The sequence below is a fragment of the Amblyomma americanum genome, chromosome 2, assembly GCF_052857255.1.
Source record: "Amblyomma americanum isolate KBUSLIRL-KWMA chromosome 2, ASM5285725v1, whole genome shotgun sequence".
Taxonomy (NCBI): Eukaryota; Metazoa; Arthropoda; class Arachnida; order Ixodida; family Ixodidae; genus Amblyomma; species Amblyomma americanum.
Window position 1 is genome coordinate 81,304,103 of NC_135498.1, and position 19,120 is coordinate 81,323,222.

General features: G+C 49.8%; 1 protein-coding gene across 1 annotated transcript in view; it reads left to right on the forward strand.

Moving 5' to 3' along the window:
- The first annotated feature begins 6,249 nt into the window (after nucleotides 1–6,249).
- Nucleotides 6,250–19,120, forward strand: part of spz6 (Spaetzle domain-containing protein 6) — a 30,915-nt gene continuing 18,044 nt past the window's right edge. Inside the window, exon 1 of the mRNA XM_077654750.1 lies at nucleotides 6,250–6,803. Coding sequence (XP_077510876.1) covers nucleotides 6,801–6,803 — 3 coding nt within the window. The 5' untranslated portion in view covers nucleotides 6,250–6,800. The remainder of the gene's footprint in view (nucleotides 6,804–19,120) is intronic.

The window sequence follows — 19,120 nt, forward strand, 5'->3', positions numbered from 1 at the left end:
CCACTGTATCCTGGAGCAGGTCCATGACTGTGATCAGAGTCCGTCAATACCTTGTGGTGTGGTACATAAGCGCGAAGGAAAACGGTTCAGTCAGTAGACATGTATACTGATTACTTTGGTGTTGTGGCTCGCTTGGAGCTGTCACTTGAGTTAGGCGTCAACAGTATAAGCGTATCAACTGGAAGTCCTTTGTTGGACCACCCAATGGGAATATCTAATTTATTCCAATTGGAGCTACCAATAGGCTCCAAAAACACAGGTGGAATTTTCCGATTGAAAATCGTAATTGGAAGCTAGCGCTTTTACTTAGAGTACATTCCAATTGGGTCCTCCAATTGTTTCTAAAGCGCAGCTGGGAATTTTTCATGTGGAAAGCTGTTGGACCCATTGTTCTTTTTTCGTGTTTCAGTGTACGTGCACACGCATGCAGTATGCGGTTCCCACTCCTGTTCGCTTGCATCCCTTCCTGCTTGGTTGTCTATGTGGCTCTCACCAACCCAGGTTCTCGGGTGCGCGGGCCGCACACAAGTCTGCGGCACGCGTGATTTTGGGTTCCACGAACCTTTCTGAAAGCACCAGGAAGGAAGGGGCGTTGACGAACACGAAAGAAAGAGAGAAAGGTCGTATCTTTCGACCATCGCTTCCACACTGTATTTTTTTTTTTTCAGGGCGGCTTCGTGTATGTACAGTATGGGAATCCCGCTACGCCGCATTATCAGATGGACAGACGTCGCTGAGAACGCGCGAGGTCGAACGCATGCGGCGTACGTTTTGGCCCGGAGGTTCCTTGCCTGCCTTCTTCCGCGGCAGCGTGCCCTCACTAACGGCGTTTCGTGTCGTCCAAACGCGCAGGAGCGCTCTGTTGCTTGCAGGCACAGAACCCAACGCGCACACACAACAGGCACGTACCGTCGCTCTTCTGACGTAAACGAGCATGACCACGCAGTCCTGCTGGTTCGCGGGCCCTGGAGCAACCACCGCGCTTGCAAACAGAGAGAGAAAGAGAGAGAGAGAGAGAAAGAGAGAGAGAACGTATATAGCTCGTCTTGGCCGCTTTGCTTCCAGACGCGTTCTCTCTCTCAACCGGAAGCAGCGGACTTTAGGCGAGGAGGACGAGGGGCAAGCAGCAAGGACGTGTTCCGCGGGCAGAGCCACAGCAGAGCAGGCTGCTCCGTCCGCCGAGCTGAGCGGCTGTGATCGTTGTCGGCCGTGGACGGCGTCTTCGTCAATGCGGGTCAGTCGAGACAGGAACGGTCCCCTCTCTCGGCGACCCACCGACCGAACGAGCACCGCCCCGACAGCTTCCCTCCGCTCGTCTTCTCTCTTTGTGACGACTCGTCTTGCGATTTGTTTTTCCTCCTCGACTCTTTTAGATTCTTGGGCCATTCTTTGCTTTTTTCTGCCCCTCCCTTCGGCGCTTGCGTGTGCGTTGCCTCCTGGGCCGAGGGCTGCTTTCTTCTTCAGGCTGCTTCCTCCGGTTGCGGTGGGGAGAACGTGAGTCGGAATGTAAGTAAAGAAAAGGCGGCACCCGGCGTGTTCCGTTAAGCAGCAGCGGACAGCTACGGCCTTCGGGGCTACTTCGGTCTGATGTTGCCGGGACGAGTGATATAATGTCCGAGGAGCGCGGGAATCGCCGAGCTGCGTCCTCGGGGAATGCGTGACGCCCCCAAGAATGCGCGGAGAGGGCGGACATGTTTTCTGACAGTCTCTGTCCTTATTCGGTATACGGGCTGACCCGATCGTTTTCTTGAGATCGCGCCGAAATGATATCCTGCTTGAGGCTCCGCACCGTCTTCTCCACGCGTTTGCAGTGGAGTCTATATCGATATATGCTGTTGCGTCGTCCATGTATAGATAATGACAGGGCAATGACACTTCTGTGGCTTCCATTCGAGAAACAGTTCCAAATGTTAAAGCGCATGTTGGACTCAATTCTACGGAAACTTATTAGTTGTTGAAAGCTGATTAATGTTTTCTGATATGTAGTTTCTAGTGCTAACTGGCCTCATGTTTTGCGTCATCCTCCTAGACTGCTGAGCAACCGAAGCCAAAAATAAACCAGCCAACTTTACGACAGGAGTGTGCAAACTACGTGGGATTGCCAAAGCACGCAGGCAGCCCCGAAAATCCCGAACCAAATACCGGACCAATGGGAGACCGCGCTGTCTAGCTCATGCCTAGAGGACCACAGACAGCTGGTTCACCGGGCACAGCAAACATCAAAGGTCGTAGGAGCCCCGGACTAAGGGCCGCATTCAGTTCGGGGTACGCAAAGATCTTCACAGAATAAATGTTTATCGTCACTACGTTCATCTCAGCAACATCTTGGCAAGTGCTCAAGGCGGCGGTGATTTCGTCTTGCGAGTTGTGGTGATTGTTGCCAGGGCAACGGCAGCCGCACTTGTTGAGGTTCATTGGACCGTGTCATGAAGCAACGAGCCCGTGACAGCAACGGGACCCATGCTCTCTCAAGCGCAACGGAGGCGGCAAAAAAACCTGTGAAAATGAAATGTTTCGTGCTAAACGGTCTCTCTAACTTGTGTCTAAATGGAGTGCTCAGAAGCCCCATTACATCCTCACGGCTGTTTTGCGTGTCTATGAATTACGTCGTCGCCACCCAGGGAAAGCGCTTACATCCCTGCAGCTGGGGCCGTCTTGCATTCGTATCTTTATTTATTGTTTCTCGTATTATGTTTTCGCCTGTTCAGTTTGATGTGATCGGCCGGCTGCAATGGGTACGGCTACATCCATCACAGGAAATACCCACAAAGGAGCTCGATCACATCCGTTTTGTACGGATTAGCACTATTCATGAAGCGGGAAACAACTACCGTTACGCACGTTGTTTAGCATGCGAGAATATCAGCAGTTGTCGATACCTTTATCGGAACTGACATCACTTACATCCATCCAGCCTATGGGAATGCTCCGGTCTCGTGACGTCACTTCCTTCCAGCCAATGGGCGAATTTTATGACCAGCGATGCATTTCGCCCCTATGGCGCTTCTAATGGCGTTAATAAAGTACCTATTTAACGCTTCTGTCTTTGGACGCGGCTATTGTGTGTCATAAGCTATGTCTTACGATAGTTTCTTCTCGATAATGCACGCTGCCTACGTCACTCTCTCCCAAAAGCGCTCAAGCGCTCACAAAAGGTCTCAAGAGTCGATCGCATTTATTTCTTGTACGCTGTATGAAGCGGCGAACAGTCGACTGCATTATCTGTCAGCGTGCTGCTATATAGATGTACACTTACATTACATAATAGCTAAGCTTAAGAACCCACAGGTCAGAAAAATAAACAGTAACAGAGGAGAAATTTCAAGCCTCTGCTACATTTTCACTGGTATTAATATGCCTTCCTTGCGCGGTTGTAGATCTAAGCTAATCGCTCTGGCGCGTCATATGCCAGTCATGTTTGCAGACGGAAGCGCCCTGCACGTGATCACACTGATCAGATTCAGTGAGCAGCTGGATGTTGCTTGGGATAACTAGGGGCAGATCTTGCAAGGGTTCACCCTCAATCTCCAGCCTGTCGAGTATTCTCCTGCTGGCGGGCGTGCTATAGACAGGCGCCTTATTTGGGCAGTTTGTTGTGCTTCCTTCAGTTCCTCGTAGGTACTGTGGAGTCCGATTTTGAGTAGCTCCTCGTTGGGAGTCGAGCGAGCCAGGCCCATGTCTGTATCACCGTCAAACCTCTCCCCCGAAATATGAACCCTCACGGGCACCAAGGCCGAAGAGAAGCAAGAGCGAAGAGCTTGCACAAGACCCCGAGCCGGCTGCAGGATGTCCTCTACGTCGACGACGACGCAGAAGACGCGGAGAACCAGAACGAAACTCTGTATGCGGCGTAACACACCCCGGCAGTGAACCAGCAAGGCTGGCTATGGCGAAGACGTTTTCCACCTCTAGACCGCTAGTCGTGGAGGAGGCCGCCATCGCCGAGGCCATCGCCTGTACAGACGCTACTACCATAGTAAGCGACGGGAAGTTGGCGATCAGCAACTTCGCTATGGGCAGGGTCTCCAGTCCCGCAGCGCCAATACTCACACAAAGAAGAGACTCTGGTCTCTTGAGCGGTATTGAACTCATATGGAGCCCAGCTCACGCGGGGAATCCGGGAAATGAGGCTGCCGACCAACACGCTCGAGAATTAGCCGGCCGAGCGGTGGCGCAAAGTCAGGAACCGGAACCTTTCGGTGAGCCACTCGTATCATGCCACGAACTCTTAGCTCATTACAAAGCATTAAGGAGAACACTCCCACCGCCCCATAAAACACTGACCAGACAATAACAGGTAATGTGGAGACAACTACAGACGGGGACCCTCCCCAACCCAAACTACATATCTAAATTCGCAAATAAGGATATCAATCTCTCCTGCCGTTTTTATGGTGAGAGGGATAACTGCGACCATATGCGCTAGGCGTGCCAAGTCCGTAAGCCTCCCCCAGTACTCTTGGCTGATCCCTCCAAAGAAGCATGGGGTAAGCCAAGCTCCAGCGATGACCCCGACATTCAGTCCAAGGCCGTCGAATGGACCGGCGTCGCCAAAGCTCTCCACGGCCTGCGGCACGCTAGCTAACTTGCCTTAATCCCCTACGCTTACGCGCAATAAAGTTTTGTCATCCTCAGTGAGCAGCTGGCAGTACGCAGAGATAGTCATAAGCATAATACTACAAAGCAAAGAACCTAACAAGATAGGGTTCTTCGGAATGGAACTTTTAACAGCCCTGAACAGGGGATTGTCGCTGCATGCCTATGTTGTTAGTTTTTAATGCCATGACAACGGTCAGAGCATCATTTTCTTTCACAGCAGACACTTCATTCAGCTGTCAGCTGCCCAAGAACAGAACACTCTTTGCAGAAATGTGGAAATGCCAAGAGTAAGCTATAGCTTACTCTTGGCATTTGGCTCTTGGCATACATGGGAGAATAAGCGGTAACACCTCCAGGCTCCAGTGCTTTGTTTCCGATTATAAAACACGTAAATTCATGCTGTGAAAACAAAAGCACCGTGCAAGAGTGATGTTGACGATCAAGGAGCAACGCACATGCATGCACACAAACTACAAAGCAAGGGGGGTGGGGTGTCGTTTTTTAATGTCTCGCTTTGTTTTCCTTTCACTGGGTCCTCTGCATTTGCCGCGGCTTCCCGGTGACGTAGGCCATGGCGGACGGCACCAATGACAGATGGTCAGAGAGAGGAAAATGAAATGAAACGTTACAAAATACATACCCAACAGAACAGTTGTACGGGCTTTCAGGAACGAAATATGTACAGCCTTATTCAAAAGTCTTCAGCTCACATGGCTTTGCTTTTCAGCCGCATAGTGGAGTCCTTATATACGGCATCTTTGAAATTCTAAAGCTAATGAAAGATGAAGACGAAAGTTCTCCACACCCCACACAGAAATCTAATGCTTCAGGTGTTCCATTACTGCTCCACTGCACGCTAGAAGGTCGAAAATTAAGGTCACGTGGCCAGAACACCGTTGAGCAAGCGTTCTACGCGTCTTAATTCGCAGTCCAACATCGCGGCCTGATCTAACAGGTTTTCTTTCTCTAGTTTCGTCTTAATTTTTTTTTAGTTTGGAATAAGTCTGTTCTGATTTGAGCATCGGGCACAAATTAGACCGGTGTACTCCTGCCTCACTTAATACTCCAATTACGCGCACGAAGCCATTAACAAAATCTGTTCTTGCTCGCAAGAGAGTAGCAATAAAGGCCACCCCCATGCAAAGCACAGAGCAAGTAACGCCTGCAGTTTTGTGTTATATACGTCTTCCCCTTTTCCTCTGCTTTGTAAACTCTAAAAGGCGCATCAGGCCACTCAGGTTTCCACGCCTTATTTCTCGCTCGACCGGGCAAATCCCCGCGCCCCACCACGGCCGCCATAGAGGCGGCGGTGCTTACTGTGTTATTGCCTGCGAGTGACACAAGGCGGCGTGACAGTAGGCGACGACGCGAAGCCACCGCTCCGCCAGCCTCCTTGCGTACACAGACACACACACGCACACACACGGGTCGCGCGCGCGCTGGCGCGAGAGAGATCTGACCGTGACCTTGCCTCCACCACTGCCAACGGCTGCGGCCGGCACACAGCAGCGCGGCACGCTCGGTGACGGCAGATAGCGGGCCGGCCAAACGAGCGAGAGGCGAGAGCAGCCATGGTGCCGACAACGCCGCCCAACGACGTCGCCTGCTTCCGGATGCCTCGGATTCCCGCCCCTGCAGCAGACGACGCCGTTTCCCCGATCGGATGCATATAGTGCCGCCATAGGTTTCCGCACGACTGCGTTGCAAGCCGAAAAACAAGGAAGGAAGGACCTCGCAAGAGGACTTGAGGTCTTTTTTTCGGAAGAACGGTACTTGCTTTCGGTCGCTCCGGTACAGCTCGCGTTGAACTTCGCGCTGCTCTCGTACGGTGCTGTCCACGATCGTGATTCGCGCGGTCGCGTGCGGACTGTTAAATTGAGTTTGTACCTTGCGGTGATGGTGATGAGGGGTAATTTCTGTTTCCCAATGCGGAAGTCGTGAGTATAGCAACCGGTGCGGGCGTTTGTGTTGTGTGTGGAGGGCGGTTCGTGGAGTTCACTTTCAACTGCGCGAAGCCCGAAAGAATCGCCTGACTTGGAGTCTTGACGTTCGAGCGCGGAGACGCGGCGGATCTTGTGTGTGATGCAGCCCTGATTCTTGTGCTCGAGGACGTCGCCGAAGGCTCGCCCGCCTACCTTAAGAAAAAAAAAAAAATATCGTTTCGTGAACGTCGCCTGTAGGATACCGCACAACATCTGGAAATGGTAAGTGCACACCTGGAACATCTCATGCTGTCATCACGATAACGTGTTGCGCTTGCTTCGCACGCTAGTCTTGCAGTTAACTAGCATTACACTTGTTCACTGATATGTTTAAGCAAACGGTAAGAGTATGATCAATTTCAACCTGCATTTTGGCGCAGTGTTCTTTGTTCGAAAGTTTGTGACGTGGTGGAGATTGAGAAGTTATTCTGGCCAGAAAAGTTCCCGGTCTTGATGATTAGAATGCGAAATCAGATCATTTTCTTCCGTACTATGCACATGCATACACCGACCAACACAGCGGAAATTTTTCTTGACAAAATGGGTCAAGCCTGACACATGTAGATCAAGGCTAAGTGTTTCCAGTCTTTGAGACGTAAAGAGCTGAATGGAACAGATAGCCGTATACACCTGCATGCATATAACAGTTCTAGTTGCGAAAATCTTGATGAAACCAAATATCTTCCACAAGAACATTCCAAGTGAAGGTACCGTCTAGATGCCCGCGATGAAGATTTGTCTGAGGACCCCACGGAGTTTGGTTCTGAACAAGAGCTTCGCGCACCATTCTTGGCACATAATATATATGATGCCCAGCTTGTTCACTGAGCTGTACTTTTGGGTTATAGCGGGCGTCTCAGATTATTCGATGCAGATTTTTCTTTTGAAGCCGCGAACGAAACGGCGGCGCTGTCTGTGCAGTTGGATTGCAAAGCAAAGCGGACATTATTTGCCTCACAGTGCGCAAATCAAATATGAATAATTAACAAAAAATAACAAAACCTTTTTTAATTTTTGGTATCAGGGCGCAAGAATGTATTGTGAAATTGAAAGCCCTCAACACCGGAACTGAGCCTACTTCTTAAAATTTCCTAACTGGCAAAACAGTTCGAGATATCGAAGGTTAGAAGTTTGTTTTCGAACGGTCTTTAAGTTAGTTTTTCCATGTTGCCCATACATGAAATGGCGTCGCTGCATGTGGTATCGTAACGAAAACAACTCAACAATCACATACGTAATTAAAAAAAAAGGAGGGGGCACATAAGCTTCGCCTTAAGAATATGACGCGATAGCGTAATGGGTTAATTCCCATATATGCAGAAGGTCATTCTCCATTTTACAGTCATATAACCCTGAGAGTCCTCACACCCCTAATGGCGCAGAGGTGCAGCGGCTAAGCGATACGCCACTGCCCTGCGATGACAGGTGCTCCCAGCGGTGTGCCTTGTGCAGCCCAGGTTACTCTCAGTCCCGAGCGACCTGCCATGGTGGGCAGTTTAATCACTATCCGCGGTGCGCAGGTTATGAAGACGCCACAAGGTCACGTGGCCTGGGTGGCCCATCTACCTCCGAGAGTGCTCTCTGGGCACCGGCTGCCAGATCCATGCTTGAGATTTTTCACTCACAACGTCGACACCGGATTTCCTGGTGAACGGGGCCTTTAATGCTGTCGTGTTAAGCACTCACACCCAAACCGTCAACGATCTTGTCACAGCCAAGCAATCGCTCATCAGTCACCGCCGCGTCCTGTAGATTCTCGACGGCAACACATGGAAGATGACACAAAACCACCACCAAACTCGCCCAACAACGTGCCGTTTTGTAGATTCTGGTCGCCGTTTTCAAACTGGTTCGAGAGCTGTCCCTTGCTTCTCCCGATGACCCGCAGCCGGGACTATAGGCCAACGCTAAATATCAAGTGAAATGTGCGGGTGCGCTACATTTCCGCATGGGTTACACGCATGTGATGTACTCGCCGCTCGGGATTACATACTTTTCTGCCACAGTATCGGCTGAAACACAGCGAATTATGATTTCAAGATCAAATTGCACTCATTCGGAACCGATATAGTCATCTTACAGAAGTCGACTGCAAGGACATCTTGAGATGAAGTATACGTGTCTTTCCGAAAACAACTTCATGTTGGCAGTTGGGCGCACACATACATCTGCTACACGATATACACATTCGACTGTGCCTATCATGAACTTCGCTCAGCGTACACGTTTTCTTGGTATTGCACATACGAGTAAGGGTCCCTTTCGCAAATGTGCAAGCGTAGTTCACGCGTGTTCTTTTCGACCACTTGTACAGAAACTCGACAAGGGCAACCCGCAATGCTGAAGGCGTCCTTGACTCAGCTCACAATGGCACGCCATGTTTGATTCCAGGGTCTATCGCCATGAATGGGTACACCCGGAAACAGAAAGGGGTGACGGTGTCTAATCTGTTACTCCTTTACATCGCGGACTCGACGCACGCCTCTGCGGTGCCCCGCGGGCTGGATAGATGCATAGACGTCGCAGACAGAATGATAAACACCTGTGCCACGTGCCCCGCGATAAGGAGGAGGAGATCCGCGGAATACGGATGCTCGCGACGCGTGCCGCGGCCCCCATGCCGGAGAGGAGTGCATGCCAAGGGAGGGAGTCATTAACCCGATGCACGCACACGCACGGGCGGAGACGCCACGCGCACGCACAGAGCCCCGTTCGAAGACGCCGCGCGCTCGCTCATGGATATGCATGCACGCATGGCGACAGCAGCGGCTGCCGCCTCCTTCGGCAAGGCGTGTCTCCGGCGCGCGCCGCGGGGAGACATGTTCTGGCACCACCAGGATCTGCTCTGTCACGAGCCACGGCACAAGCTGGCCACGCGGACAATGGAGCCTCCTCCTCTCCTGATTCGGGAACTCCTCGCCCGTCTTGCGAACTGCGCCGTGCGTGCGTTACGTACTTACACGTCACAAGAAAGAAAGAAAGAAAGAAAGAAAGAAAGAAAGAAAGAAAGAAAGAAAGAAAGAAAAGAGGAAAGAAAGAGTCCGGGGTCGCGGCCTGGTGGAGCATGCCTGTGTGTGTGTGCTTCCCGAGACAAAAGGCCCGATCAGTGTGGCGGCGGAGAGAGGTCACCTCACGTGGTGGCTCGTGATGGGCTCCTTTGTGTTGCGCACTCGTGGGACGCCATCTATGTACGGGTGCCGTCATTGTTTCCGTGCTTGCTTGCTTGCTCGCGCGCGTTCGCGTTTTGCGATGATGCGCGGCGCCAGTTCCGTCGCCCCGTGCAGTGCAGTGTACTGTGTGGAGTCGGGATACGGCCGAGAATCAAGGTGAAGTGACGACGAAAATGGGAAGTTTGCTAGAATGGCGCGGCTACTCGGCTGGCTCAAGGCCGGGATGATTGGAGGTCGTTTTGGGAGACTCCGTTTTCGTGCAAGGGTTCAACTCTGTAGGTGGCTGCAATCCGAGTGCGTGAAAAATCGCCCGTATGCTGTCGCACACAGAGAACAATGTGCAGCCGCCAATTCAGGGAGCTACTGTAACAGACTCCGTTGCAGTAGCTCCCTGAATGAATGATTGCGCATAGTTCTCCGATGCGCCATCATAGAGGTGATTTTCTACTAACTGTGACCTTCCATTTTAAACGCAGTCCCATTCGGCGTATCACACGGAAAATCGCAACTATTCAAGCGTCACGAAACCGCCTCCGGTCACGGAGTGATTTCCTTGTTGGGAGTTCTCTGAACTACCTTCCTGAATAGAGGGAGTTCATTGGCGCCTGAGTAGTTGTGGTCTTCCGAGTGATATACCGAATGAGACACGGGGCTAAATATTAGAAAAAAGAATACCACAATATTTTTTCCTCTCCCAGGACCAATGATTGAGAGTGACAAAAACTTTGTTCTCTGTTTGCTGTGCAGCCTGTCGCTTCAATTTACGTAATTTACGTATAATATCTGACTGCCGCGAAACTCCTTCCGCTAAGTACCTCCCCCGCTATACCGACGGACGAGTGCGGGACGCGGGGGCCGGATGTAAGCGGCAAGCTCCATGAGCGACGCTAATTCGCTATCGCCGAGGCCTTTGCCGACGGGCATTCCAGTGCCTTGTCGGGTTTCCCCCTAACGTCACTAGCTAAGAGCCTCGCGGTTCACCTTTGTGGAACCTGCGAGAGCTCGGCGAAACCCGCCAAATAACAGCCGCCGCTGACCTGAGACACGCAAGCGGTTCGCACCAGAAGTTTCCCGCCATACCGGCCTTCGCACGCCAACCCTTGTCCGTGTGCGCATGCGCTGCGGCCCACGGTCGGGTTACAGTGGACGCCAGGTGCGCAATGGCTGAGGGAGTGCAATATACGGTGCTTGTGTTTGTGTTGTAGTCCCCCGAGTAATAAATGCGTGCACTATGAATGCTGCTAATTCTCTCGGAGTTAGAGCGCACGAGCTCGGCAAGTGCAGACCGGACCCCTTTCGGCTCGGTGCTCGATCCACGCGGTAGGTCTCTCTCTTCGAACTCCAGCTGGACATGTAAGGAAGCCCACTCCCGCGGACTGCGTATCTGACACCATGCGCGGAGGGATTTCCGTAGAAGACGGCCACACAATGTACTACTTAAAAACTGCCTTCTGTTGTTTCAAAAAATAGTCTCTGGCTGTATGTTTCTTGCAGTTGAAATCGTATTGTTTAAAATCTGCAGTGAGCCCCCCATTTTCTCTTTTCATGTATTTTGTATTTCTTTATAAGTAAGGGGGCCGTCCAATCTTAAGGCGAACACGCGGGGATGTGACCGCGCTTTTTGGGCGCCAATGCATCCGACGCGGCCTCGCGTCGAAGCAAAGTGTCTTACAAAAAGTACCGTTGCTTAATTCCTGTTCCCATTATGGGCTCACCTGTGTACAGGCAGCCTTCTTTGGAGGCGGGTGATGTTACGTAATGGGAGGTGAATGAAATAGCCCTGTACCGTAGTCATAGCAGCGGATACGGTGTAGCTGGCTGCGTACGCCTATTCTTTGGTGGGCAAGCACTAGACGCTATGCTTTCAGCGCACTGCACAGAACTGTTGAGGCTCAGCATATGCCCAATCTCCGCTATAACGACGCGTATATATCAGGCAAGGAGCGTCTTTATGTCCCTTTGTCCTTGCTCAGGCGTTAATCGTTGTCAGAGGTTACACTGCTTCGCCATTTCGAAATTACCTCGGGGGGGGGGGGGGGGGGGGGGGTTAACGTTTAGATGAGCTGTAACGGACACCGTGCTGAACACCCTTGCTCAAAACTCTTCAGGTCACATGGTTTGTTCTTAGGCATTTAGCTGGAGTATTTATGGCACCTTTGTAGTTCAAAATATCTGCCACCGTGACGGAAATATTCGTCCTCGCGTTTTTTATGAGCACAGAGGACAACTCCAACCTGTATTTCTTCTCAGTAAAAACTTTCATGGCTATGCTCACGCTTGTCAGTCAGAAAAAGACGCATTTAATTGTTGAGGAAAATGTGTTCTTTTTCCTAAAACATGGCGCATACCCACATGGGCGGATTGGCCAAGGCGTAGCGGCATAAACAAGGAAATTTCCATAGGCGACTACGACAAAATATTAGCGCCAATCGTGAAATAAAAAAAAAATGTATCGATCGATGAAAAACGACAGAAGAATATTAAAGTAAAATAACAGACAGCATTTTGTTGGAAAAAGAAGAGCTCGAAGAGTTTTAATAGAATTAGCAAATCAACCTACCAGTTGCAATTATGTAATCCTGGAGGATCCCACAAATTGAACTCAATGCAAAACCTTTGGCGCTCTAAAATGAAACTTCTTTTTCCTCGCCACTCGATTCAAGCTCGTGCTTGTACAAAACCACGTATCCCGAGAACTTTAAACTCTGCACACGCGTCGAAATGCGTGCCCGTTTCTCTTTGACGTTACTCTCACAGCGAGAGCTGTATGAGGGACACTTTGTAGGCTTTGGGGCTGTCGTTCCTGGTCGTTCGAGCGTAGCATAGTATTTCAAAGGCCGCCGGAGTCCTGGACTGGGGACCCGAACACTGAAGACGCCGGCAACGACATTTGACTTGAGCAAATAAAGTTCTTTCTCTCCTTGACACTTAAGCAAAAAAAAAAAACGACACCTAAGTCAGGAACCGAACTCGCAGCCGTTGGTTGGACCCGCCGTGGTGGCTCAGTGGTTAGGGCGCTCGACTACTGATCCGGAGTTCCCGGGTTCGAACCCGACCGCGGCGGCTGCGTTTTTATGGAGGAAAAACGCTAAGGCGCCCGTGTGCTGTGCGATGTCAGTGCACGTTAAAGATCCCCAGGTGGTCGAAATTATTCCGGAGCCCTCCACTACGGCACCTCTCTCTTCCTTTCTTCTTTCACTCCCTCCTTTATCCCTTCCCTTACGGCGCGGTTCAGGTGTCCAACGATATATGAGACAGATACTGCGCCATTTCCTTTCCCCAAAAAACAATTATTATTATTATTATTATTATTATTATTATTATTATTATTATTATTATTATTATTATTATTATTATTATTATTATTATTGGTTGGAATCCGCAAGCGCTAAGCACCCCACAAAGACATTTATTGTTGTTTTATTGCTGGATTATACATATAAAGAAAAGTGTAACATCTATTTCCGCTCAGGCTATTTGTGTTTATTGCCTGAGCAGCTGGAATGAACGAGCGCGCAGGAAGAAAATAAAAACTGTTAGCCGGTCACGCCTAACTTGAGGTAACTAAATAACAATTACTGTCCTATCCGCACTTCTATTCCAATTAGCATAGGTTATCGTATGTCTCCAGTCTCCAGCCAATCGCAGCATGACGAACAATCGTTGGTGTTTTCCTATGTGCTGTGTAGGACTAATAACATCACTATTTCGTGTACAGTGCTCCATTACCATATATTTAAAAATGTAATTTCTATTTAGATCGTTCCATTTAGATTGTGTTCTCGGTTATAGGAATGATAATGTTACTGACCAGCTCTTGGTGAATGCCTCGGCTGCCGGGCCAAACATAACGGGATCGTATCCCGGCCACGGCGGCCGCATTTCAGTGGAGGCGAAGTGCAAAACATGCCCGTGTAGTGTACTATGTCAATGCACTTAAAAGAACACCAGATGGTCGAAGCGAATCGGGAAACCACCTGTGTCTCTTAAGGCCCATGTTCAGCTCAGAGGTGTTCCCAGATTCTATACTATACTATACTATACTATACTATACTATACTATACTATACTATACTATACTATACTATACTATACTATACTATACTACTCGAATTTACACGAATGAAACAAATCTTAATTCAAGAACACAATTGAGGGTTTTAGCGTTACATCTGAATATAGCTGTTAGGTTGTAATCAGCACTTTTTTTCTGCCTAAACGTCGCGGCCATCGCAGCAGATCTAAAGCGAAAACCCTCACTCTGGCATCATACCATTCGCAGCGGCGGACGATAAGAACGATCGAGAGTAGAAGGGGAGAGAGAAAGGAAGGATAAGCATGGTTAGACACTCGTTGTGTTAGGTTGGCTACCCTACACGTAGGGAGGGGAATGAAGGAATAGAGACTCTGAGAAGACGAGCGAAAAATTAAACGGCCATTCGCGTAATTCACGCGACGCGATGCGTCAGGGCCAGGTGTGAGGGGTGTCACGGATGTGTTAGTCTGTGGCGGTTACGGTTATATGAAGAGGTTTGAGGGGCTACACGACCGACCCTTAATGTGACAAGCGCGTCACGTGACCCATGACTTAATCGTGGCGCCACTATCGCGACCTCTGCTTAACAAGCCTTTAACGCCTGACACCGTGAAATTGCTACATGATACCGGACCTAAGCGTCTGTGAATTTATTAGCTTAGATATGTTCTACAGTTAGAAACCCGACGCATAACGACTTCCGATATAAAAAGAAAAAAAAAGAAACAAGAGAAGAAACGTGGTAGCAGTCGAAAGTGGTAGCAGTAAAACGACAGCGACAAGTGCAAAAAAAAAAAGAAGACAAGGAGAAGCGGAAGCGTGCCCAGTCGAGCGTGACCATCGTATTAAGAGGGGCCAACGACAACTGCAACAACATCCTGGCGTGTGGAGCGAGCAGGGAAGCGGTGTGAGAATAGGTGCTGGCTTTGGCCTCCTCCACTTCGCCGCTGCTGGTGCTGCCTGAAACAGGCGGAAAATGACATGCAGGGCTTTCTCTGTATATTAGGAATACAAAGAATCGCACGGGTGAAATTCTCACGCTTCGGAGGATCGTTTAGTGCAGCTACCGTGCTAATAATGCATAGACCGTTACAGTATGCGGTGTCTAAAGTCCCGAACCTGCACATGGGCCGTGAGGGACGCCGTAGTGGAGGGCTCCGGATCAATTTTAACCACCCAGGAGCCCGTAGGCGTCTTTTGCGTTTAGACTGTAACCAAAAGCGGCCGCCGGGGCCGGGGTTCTATCCCGCGACCTTGAGTTTAGCAGCCTAATTCCATAGCGACAGGGTCATCGCGGCGTGTGCTGTTAAGTCGATGTATGGGTAGTAAGCGTGAAGAAAAAATGGCTGTCTCTTTGATTTCTGCTTAAAAACCCGCTTCAGATGCCAAGTATTTATAAGTGTTCTGGGAGCTGCATCCATTCAGAATACACCCATCATCATCATCATCATAATTATCAAACTCGGCTGCGTCTCGTGCAGGACAAAGACCTCTCTCCCTTCACTGACCTACAATTAGCTCCGTACATGCGCAAGCTGCAGCTACCATATATGCCCTCAGAGTTCCTAACCTCACCTTCACACCCAACTCTGCCAATCCCCCCCGCCGTAAAGCCTACAGGGGGGTGGGGGGGGGGGCAGGGTCTGCACAAGCAGCTAGTCATAATACAGAGATATGTTGATGTGCAAAGAAGGGCAGAGTGGTCGGCCCAGGTTGTTATTCTCTGGCCGATTTCCCTGCACTAGGAAAGAGGGGGAGAGAAGAGAGAGGCAAGTTGGGCGACAATGTGGACAGAAGAGAGGTGCGCTTGTATGCAAACGCACACCAACGCCCCTGAACTCTACAAGCTTCTGGACTTGTGCCCGATATGTGATGTCTTCCGACGGAGGTCGGGTGTCTAAACGGGCCCACGAAGAGGTCAACGCTCTTCTTTCGCGTATATGCGTGGGGAAGAGATTGCGTGCTTGGCAGCCTCTGTGACATTAGATGCTATAGTGCTTGGAAAGTTGCTACGTCCATATGATTGGGGGCTACGGTGCGTTTAAGCTACGCCGAATCTCAGTCTGTGCAGATGGCTTGCAATGTCATGCTGACTGTCATGCGGAAGTCTGGAAATCACGGTAGGATCAAACCTTTCAAATTTGGTGTGACGAATTCATAGTTGTGCCCAGTGTCACACTCACACTGCGTATAAATAAGAAAATAACGCCAGTGGCACCCGATTTCGAAACTAAACTATACCGGTATGAGGCTTTTAAGTCTTCCCTTACCGCGACAATACAGACAGTTTCAAGGTAGTGTGCGCGAACAGTTCATTCATTCATAAATTTTAAAAGTTAGCTTTTTCACAGCACAGTATGGTGTTACTAATAGATCGCGCCGTTTAGTGAAATAAGAAGAAAAAAAACAGAATGTGAACTCTTTACGATGGACAAATTTTATGCTTGGCTAAAGTCGTGAGACTCGCACAAAAGATCAGAAAAAATATTTAACACATTCAGTCACAAAACCGGAGAAAAACAAATCTATAATATCTATAATAGCTGTTAGTCAGCACCTGTGTCTCGCCTTACCCTTCTGTGTCCTTTGTGTGGTTTAGCCCTGTTTTCTATCCTATAGGTGGAGGGGTACCTACTGCTGAGGCAGCCTAATGCGCCGTCGCTCCGGCGGATGTGGTTGTTGCTACGCGCGTCTTTTCTTTCAATCTGTCCACTCCCATCTCTCTCAAGTCTCATCTATCGGCACGAGGCAGTGGTTGTGGCTCAGCTGGAGCTACTTCGCAAAATCAATAACGGTTGGCGTTATCGATCCGTAGGTATAAACGTGCAGGTAGTTTCGCAACTATGAGCGACTGTAAGCAAGAAAAGGTGCTTGAGTCCAGTAACTGCTATCGTTGATTTTTCAGTATTGCAGGGATCAGCACACACACAAAAGGTTACGCCACCGAGCATGGTGGCTTGCTTGGGATATATGCGGGAGTAAAGCTCGACGCTAGGTATGACTCGTGGGACCTGATCGTGTTTGAACTGCTTTCGGGAAGACGCAGGGCCTGGCTGAGGTGCTGAGTGAGCACTGCAGTTAAAGGGGCTCTGAAACGCCTTCCGAGAAGAGCACATTAACCTCACTTAATCACTGCGCTGCGTTGTCATGAAAATCAGAACCAAATAATACTCTTCTACATGCAGCAGACGACCCACAATCAGGCGTTAAAGTTGGCGAGCCCTTCCCGGCGACTTTTTCATGCTCCCTCCTCCGTCCCCCGCATCTGCGTAGACATGGTGAGAGGTGGCCATTGGTTAGATTCTTTCAGACGTCAGGCAGCAACCGTGGCCGCGACCAATAAGCCGCTTATCTCCGGCGGGTCGGGAAGCTCCGCTCCCAGAGGGGGGTCGGCGAAGCAGCGCCTACCTTCCAGGGAGCAAAAAGTGACGAGAGGAGAGGGAAAGGCGCGAAGACGCCGAAATTCAAATTTTAACTATAGATAACTCAGCTTCTACAAAGCGCATTTAAAAAATCCTTGCTGGACACTATTCGTGAAGCGGCGTGCTTCAATATTCCAGACATGCCGCAACTTTATTAAGAGCCCCCTTCACAGCCCCTTTAAGAATACTCGGTGCAGGTCGTAAACGAGATAAACTGATATCGGCCGGGAACGAACTATACGTAAATTGTGCCTTGGATGGAGGTGCAATCAGAATCGTCCAGTGTAATTACTGGTCATAAGAAAGTAATTACTCATTAGCATCCACCCAAGCACAGCCATCCGGCCACATGTGAATGATATACAGCTTCAACAGAAACTTCGTAGTGAGAAAAAAAATCAGTCCTGGTGCGGCGCCCGAACCCAGGACCACCGCTTCATCGCGCCAGTCGCCGTTCTGAGCTAACCAGGACTTTTCAATAAAGAATAACCAGGACGGCTAGCATGCGGTATGGCGAGAGCGAATTGATCAGTAACTCGAAGTGGGAACAGTGTTGGGCCGATGTTTAGAGAATCCCCCAAGGGGCAGTAGATTTGTAATAATGAACTAATTACTCATTACCCATGAGTAATTAGTTTCTTATTACAAATCTACTACACCCTGGGGGATTCTCTAAACAGCGCGAACCAACAAGGACGAGGGAGACGCACGAGAACACAGGACAAGCGCTTCTTCTATGTTCTCCTGTCGCTAGTTACCCATTACCAATGTGTAAAGTGTAATAGCTCTCTAATTACTAACCTAATCCGCCTTGGTGGATTCCGCTAAATAGTGGACCAAAAATTATTCATCATGAAGCTTCCGCGCAAATACAGGGTCTGAAGCTGCCACTAGGGGCGCCCTTAACCTACATATACTGTTGATAGCATCTTCCGAATCAGATTACGTGCAAGGAATTTGGTTGGAAAAGACATCTAAGCCCTGTTTTGGGGGCAAAACTAAAAATTTAGAGAGCTTAATTCGGGGATAACAAACGGATGCGGTTATGTTTCGTGATATAGTGGTGGCATGAAAATACCTCAGTTCGGGCTTTCTTGAGCACAATGTCAAGATTTCGCCCGCTGGCCCTGATATATGCAGTTCTGGCCGGAGACAGCAGCGCTCACGTTCAAATACAACGTTGAAAAGCTGTATCGCGGCTCTTCCAGTGTACGCCCTTTGTGAAATGAGAATAAAAAGAAACTGGGGGCACGATTTCACTGCGTGCTGAACCCTGGCCAATCCCCCGTCGTGGGTATGCGCCATGTCACGAAGGCAACAACAACAACGTGTTTGAGGCAATAGCATAATTCCACTTGGCGCCTGAGCGCGACGAACTTCCGATCTGATGGCGTCATTTACGGTTTGGTTGTCCTCGTTTTCTGTTTAGTCGACGCCACTTCCGGTCTATGTCATGAGACAGGATGGTCACGACTCATACACGCAGCATGCACAGTTGCCACATACAGCCTCACGGCACTCCACTTCATACTGCCTAGGCTCCGTTGCAACTTCACGGTGTCAGCGCAAAATGGTCCCACAAGCTTCCTACGCTGTTGCATAAAAGAACAAAAATTCTGCTAAAAATTAGGGGGCACTGTGTTACGAAATCTGTGCGTATTAAAGATCCACAGGGCGTTGAAATTACTCCACATCTTCGTCTCTTCCTTCTTTCCTTCTTTCTCTCCAAATCATGCCGTACGAACAAATTAAAATACTGAAGGAGGAGGAAAAGATTCAATAGCTGTTGTATTCGACGCACTCAGAGGGCAGATCCCAGTATCAGGACGCCGTTGGCCGGGGCTTCCCCCGTGGCCCGGTCGACCAGCCGCTTGAGGTGGTCGAGGGGTCAGAGTGGGACAAGGCGGCCTCC